This window comes from Hipposideros armiger, unplaced genomic scaffold (genome assembly GCF_001890085.2).
Source record: "Hipposideros armiger isolate ML-2016 unplaced genomic scaffold, ASM189008v1 scaffold_154, whole genome shotgun sequence".
Classification (NCBI taxonomy): domain Eukaryota; kingdom Metazoa; phylum Chordata; class Mammalia; order Chiroptera; family Hipposideridae; genus Hipposideros; species Hipposideros armiger.
In genome coordinates, this window is record NW_017731504.1 from 2,284,858 (window position 1) to 2,291,783 (window position 6,926).

The window sequence follows — 6,926 nt, forward strand, 5'->3', positions numbered from 1 at the left end:
AGGGGTGTGACTATAAAGGGTGAGCAAAAGGAGGTTTTGTGGTGATGCAAGTTCTGTATCCTGACTTCAGTAGTGGTTGCTCAAATCTACAAGTATGATAAAACAAGACACACATTTTACCAATTTCAATGTCTTGGTTTTGATATTGTACTATAATTACGTAAGATGTAAGCATTGGGGAAAACTGGGTGAAGGGTACAACAAGTCTCTACTATTTTGTAAATTTCTGTGTATCTATAATTATTTCAAAATAAGTTCAAAAGACAATACTGTAATACAGTACAACATTAAGAATATTTATATAGCAACTACATTCAAAGTCACATTCAGTCTCTCAAAGTTCACTATTTTGTAACCAGCAAACTATATTTCCTTCAAACACTACCAGTCTGTTTCCTGATTTATTCTTCTGCCTTTCTCAGGCTAACATCTCCAGGAGGTTTCCATAAAAGGTAGCAATTTTGACAACCTTTGAAGCTCACTATAAAAGGGCTTCTAGTTGTATTAACATTTTAATTAAGGTCAGTAGAGAATTGTAACAAGATGAGAGGCTTAGTTCTGCTGGATAAACTTACTCTTGTAGAGGTATTTGTGGCAGATAAAAAATGGAATTCTTTTTGAAGTACATTAATTCAGAACAGAATTAGGATTTGAAAGAAAGAATATTCAACTGAAATTTGAACTGCCTGCCTTGAATTTAAAAAGTCAGAGCTCTGGCATCTCTGGAGTTCCAGAATTTTAACAACTTTGTGCAAACTAAAGCAGGCCTACAAGACTTATAGATTTTGTACTTACTTGCAGGGATATACATGTGAGTGTTTATGTGGGCAGGTGCTACAGCAGGAACAATTAACTTTGATTCAATGGACAAACAGTTAAGGTCCAGATGCATTCAAAGGTACTGACTGAATGCAACCAGGATACAGAGTTTGATAAGAGAAGATTGTTATCTTCAAAGATTCTATAATCTAATTGGGGAAAACATAAAATACAAAAATCTACTATAATACAAGGCAGAATATTTAATTAATGCTAAAATAGAGTTTTAAGGTTCTCTCAGAACACTGAAAGTCAAAATTCACTTCCCTTGGAGAGACTAAGGAAGGCTTGATGTAGAAGGTAGCATTGACCAGGTTCTACATGAATAGGCAGGATTTCAACGGGCCAGCTGTGGACTGGGAGAGTAGATAAAAGTATTCTGGGGGACCTCAAGTGGGAAGGCTCAGAGACAGGCCAGTCTAGTACTGAAGCAACAACTCCAAACTGGATGGACCAGATGGCTTATGAGAGGAAAGAATAAAAGATGGAGATTCGGGTGAGTTGTGCAGGACCACCAGTGCTGTCATGAATCACTGACTACTCCAATAATAGTTATGAAAACCACCGATGTGGTCAGGGTAAAGTGACGAAAGAAGTCCGAGAGTTATCAAGGGTCCTCTGGGGCTTAGGTGTGGCTCTCTTTCTTAAAAATACACACCTTAAAGCAAGGTGCAGAGATTTGTTCTCTAGTGTCTTTCAAGAAATGATTTGAATAGTTTTAATAACCACCACCTAAAGATACCAGTCATTAATAAAGTCTTAAGACCAGCAGTTTCATGTTAGGGAAGTCATGATTCCAACTGTTCTGTGTTTTGCTTACAACACCTCAGCTTCTACAAGAACTCATGGTCTCCTGAGTTATCTTGCTTTAATTCTTTGAACCCCACTTGCCCTGAACATTAAGGAAATTCTATTCATCATCTTCGCTCATACCATTCACCTGGAATAAACACTTATCCTATATAGTATGGCCTCCAAGACCCAAAAACCTGACTCCATCACTGATAGTGTAGACACTGAAAAATTATCATTTAGAAATAGACATGAAGGGCATATATAAGCTTGGATAAACTGAGATGTATAACAATCCAATTCTTAGCAAATTTCTAATTTTATAGTGTAAGTATTTAAATCAGAGTTTCCTAACCAGTAGATGAAGATCTGTGGGAAGATTCAGGAACGTTACTGGTAATTCTTCAAGCTGGCTGCCACAGGCTTACAGTTGGTACAATTCCTGATGGAATGTTAAAGAACCACCTACCACATGCACCCTCTCCACCCCCGATATTTCACTGTCAGTATTTCCAGCATATACATCTCATCATGTAATGTAAAGGTGTATAGGAAGCAAACAATAATTCTTATATGCCAACAGGCTTACAAGCTTAGTATACCTATTGCAAGTAATATGTGCAAACTATCACAAATATGAAGTATTACCATCTGGATAAGAAGATGTAAGAGAGTAGTGTAGTGAAAACAGCTTTGGACAAATCTCGGCTCCAATCTTGAGTTTGCTACTTACTTGCATCATGACATTGGAAAGTTATCTTTCTGACTCTCCAGTTCCTCATTACTAACATGGAGATAGTGGCACCCACCTCCCAAAAGTAACATACATAAAAGGCCTAGTTAAGTGCCTAGTTCAGTAGCTCTTGATCAATCACAGTTTTACATTCATTGATGGTAATATTAGTACTAGTAGAGGGTCAAATATATTGAAAGAAAACTTTGTCTTGTGTTCTATTTTGGAAATGTTGACAAGTAGGTCTTCAAGTTGAAAATGTTCAATTATTGTTTTTGCTTTTTCAACAAGATATTATTCCAAAAATAAACTCACTTTTCAGTTGAACAATATGGGAAATTAAGAACAACAATATTCCTTCATTTCCAGTTGCTTATCACAGTCCAGTAGGCACTCAGTCAGAAATATCAGAGGCAAATATATCAACAGGGGTGTTAAATTTAGGCACATACTAAAATTCAAGTATTTTGTGATACAGCCTTTCTAAGAAGAAATCTGACTTAGGTTGTAATCTTCATTTCAAGTTTAATTAGTTATATGTCTTTTGGAACCTACTTCACAATTCCATTTTATTTATAAAACAAGATTATTCAAATAGAGTCCATTTCTTACAAAAGAGATGAGGCAATACCTGAGCTCATAGTTGTGTTTTGCACAATTAGGAGTGCACAATTCACCTCCTAGTCTTTAGAGATTTGCATATTATTGTGATAGTTTTCCAGAAAATCTCTGTAAGCATTGTCAAAAAACAAAATTTAATTGAGTAAATTTGAAGATCTAATTGGCTTTATTAAGTAATTCATGAATCCAACAGCATCCCATCTAGCAACTAGAAAAGCTCTCTAAGGGGCTATACAAAACGGAAGGTTTTTAAAGAAAGAAGGGTCTGACAAGGGAGTTATTAACAAAAGAAAAGATTATTTTTAGATCCAGACATATTTTGGGGGGAAGGGAATGGCAAGGGTTTTTATCATGCAAATTGTCTCCTCTCTGAGAATGGACAGGGACCACATGACAGATTACCTTATTGGTGTCAACCACAAAATTACGGATTGGTTGATTAAGAATATATTTCTGGGAAGAGGTTGAAAAAGCAATTAAGTCAGGTATTAAATTTAGGTTTATTATCATGGACTTTAACATAAGGGATGCTATTTTGGAGCTGTGGTTTTCTCTTTAACAGCATAAGCACATGGAAGAAGATGCTAGTATATGTGCTATTGATGGAACTGGTGCACCTGTTTGAACAAACACAAGTGCCAGTGGAGAGCTAACATCTTAATATTGATCCTGGTGACACAAAAAGTTCTAGACTGTTGTGGCCTCTATGATGAATCTGGGGACCTCAGTGGCTCTCCTGGCTCCAACACTAATCCCCTGTGTCACCTTGGCCAAGATCACATCTTGGAGTCTCAGTTCCCTTGAGTGTGAGTTAAGGGAGTTCAGGGCATATGACATTTTGAGATATTTCTCTAGTAGAACTGAAAGACTATGAATTCTTCCCCCCCGCACCCAAAAATCTTTAAGAACTAGATACACGGTATTATTCAAAGACTATAAAAAACATCTATTCAGAGAAAAAGAGAGACAGAGGTTGTAATGAAATACACCAAAATATTAATAGCAGTGATCTTGAAATGGTTTGGAACTACGGATGATTTTTAAAAATTTATTTTACCCTCTTTTATTGGCATTAATTATATTTATAACTATTTTTATAATGGAAAAATTATAAACTTTAAAAACTATTGGTAGATACCAAAAACAAACAAGCAAATAAATAAATAAATTCCAGAGAGATAAAAACTTGTCCAGAAGATAGGAGGGCCTCAAACAACATTGTTCATTCAAAGTCATTTCTTTATAAAATTGATGAGATGTCATAGGAACTTAACTCTTGTTTACATCAATAACTTATGGTAAAATTGGTTTCATTTAACATGGTTTCAGTTAAAGCCACAGAAGCTCTTGGCAACATTAAAAGAGGATTTACTGTAATTAAAAACTTTAATCTACAAACAACTTCTGGTTTAGCCCAGTGTCTCAAGAATTCAGTGAATCTGTTTCTCAAAGACTCAGAATGTCATGCTTCTTATGCAAATAATAGTCCTACTTCAAATGTTTCATAAGCTTCATGATGTGGAAACATTTGCATTTTAAAATTCAAAAAGATGTTGCTTTGTGACATCTGATATGCTACACATTAATCTGTCTTGATAAGTGAATGCAAATTTGATTTCCTCTCAAATCTAACATTTAGAAATGTATATTTCTTCTCCTTTGGAATACAGGATCACTTAGAATATAAATGAATACATTGAAAGGAAGCTTACCTGGCTGAAACACATTTTCAGCTTTCTGTTTGTCTGCTCTGGGCATTGCTCCAGCTGTTTTCGTAAATTATAATAAAACAGGATATTAACTTTTAGAGACTCAGATGTCTACAACAGAGTTATAACATGCAATATTTAGTATAAAAGACGTATCAAAGCCTAGAGCTGGCCAACACTGATACTGTGTTTCTTTTAAGCCTGGGTCTAATTAAATTAGTTAGCTAAGATATACCTAACCTATTCCACCCCAAAATGACAAAGGCAGTTCACATAATTAATACAGCATGATTTAAGAAATTGCAAATGGAGAAAAAAAACCCAGGTGAAGGAAAAGTAAATGATAAACAAATATTCAAAAAGATGTTACGAAAGTGGAGTCTGGATTTCTTGGATGGGAACATCACAGAAATAGACTGGGAGTCACTAGCATATGGGATAGAATTTGAAGCCAGAGACTAGTGCAGGTCACCCAGTCTTTAATAGAGGAGAGAAACTAGTCCAGGAATGAGTCCTCAGACATGTTAGCAAACACATAGAGAAGGAGTTGCCAGCAAAGACTAGAGGGATGCAAGAAAATGAGAAGTGTGTTGTTATGGACGCTCTAAGGAAGGAAGTGTTTAAAGAAGGAGAAAGGGGTTGACTGCATTGAAGGCCTCTGGGAGGTCAGGTAAGAGAAGTGACCACAGCATTTGTCAGCACAGTAGCCACTGGTGACCTGACTAGACATTTACAGTGAAGTAGTGGAATTAAAAGCCTGACAGGAGAGGAGGAAGTGCAAGTACAAGGTAAAGAAGCAGGAACAGTGATTGTAGCCTAGAAAATGAAGGATTTCACCCAGGATCAGATGAAAGCATATGGCACCTCTGCCCAATTAATAATTTAGTGCTCTTTTCACTGATAGCCTTTCCACATGTATCCACCCTTACAAGTAACACTGAGCATGAGGGTAGGCAAGGAGCCCGCCCACCCTCCCGCTCCAGGTGGGCTCTCCTCTTCCTCGCCTGTGAGCGGCGATGGCGGCCTCAGGCCTGCACACCTCACTCAGCTTCACCACAGCCTCCGCTGACTCAACAGCCTGGGGACCACCCATTGTAAGCCAGTGTGAGGCCACCCTGCACACCCTAGGTAGCCTATCAAAGTTTTCCTTCCAATCATGTAAGCTACTGTCCCTGAGATGAGATTTGGTAAATACAATTTTCTTCATATTTCCCTGTGATGTCTCAGTGATGCTAACGAGACCAGTGCTCTGAGAACCAAACATGGCTGACCCAACCAGTTCTCACCTCAGCTCCTCATAAAAGGTGAAGTGTGTCTATGAGATAGAAACTCTGTTTTTTTGGTGCGAGGGAGGGAAGTGAGGGATGATGTCCCATTTCTTTTTATCTCTGCTACTGACTATTCTCAGTGTGTAAGATCTTTTAAAAGCTTATTTAACCCTTGGCCACACTGGGTTTTAATTTTCAGTCATCCATTTGGTATAAAGATCCTCATCTTCATTCACTTAAGCCATTCTAGGTCCTCTTTCTGGTAACACTTTCCATTTTTCTTCACTGAAAATTAAACTCAGGCTCTTCTATTATTTCCTCAGTGTTCCAAAAAGCTTACCTCAGAAGTTGCTATAAGTTCCTTCACAGATGTGTAGCCAAATTCTGATAGGAGCTGACAGTCAGGAAAGAAATACAGAAGAATCTCCCTGAGGGTATAAGCACAGCAGAAATGGGAATATACCAGGACAAAAGATAGCACTCACCTGTTAAAACTGGCTCTGATCCCTGGGTGTTAAACATCGTGGCTAAGATGGACATTCGTGCCCACTAAACCATTTTTACTATTGGCATCGAAGTGTTCTTCAAAAAGCACAGACTGGGGAAAATGGGGAGGGTGTAGCTATGAAAGGGCAACAGGAGGGCTCCCCATGGTGATGCAACTGTTCTGTATTTTGACTGCATCAGTGCCGATGTACTGATTGCGATGCTGTTCTATAGTTTTGCAAGATGTTACCATTGGGAGAAACTGGGTAAAGGGCAGAGGGGATCTCTATATTATTTCTTACAACTGCATGTAAATGTACTCTTATCTTAAAATAAAAGGTTATGGGAAAAAGAGAGAGAGGAAGGGAGGGAAGGAGAGAGCGAAGGAGGGAGGAGGGAGGAGAGAGGGAGAAGAAAGAAAGAAAGAAAGAAAGAAAGAAAGAAAGAAAGAAAGAAAGAAAGAAAGAAAGAAAGAAAGAAAGAAAGAAAGAAAGAAAG

At 37.6% G+C, this 6,926-nt stretch overlaps 1 protein-coding gene across 1 annotated transcript in view; it reads right to left on the reverse strand.

The window, feature by feature from the left end:
• MORC1 (MORC family CW-type zinc finger 1) overlaps nucleotides 1–6,926 on the reverse strand; it is a 193,247-nt gene that overhangs the window by 19,698 nt on the left and 166,623 nt on the right. Inside the window, exons 21-22 of the mRNA XM_019651169.1 lie at nucleotides 6,283–6,370; nucleotides 4,678–4,731 (exon numbers count right to left, since the gene is read on the reverse strand). Coding sequence (XP_019506714.1) covers nucleotides 4,678–4,731; nucleotides 6,283–6,370 — 142 coding nt within the window. The remainder of the gene's footprint in view (nucleotides 1–4,677; nucleotides 4,732–6,282; nucleotides 6,371–6,926) is intronic.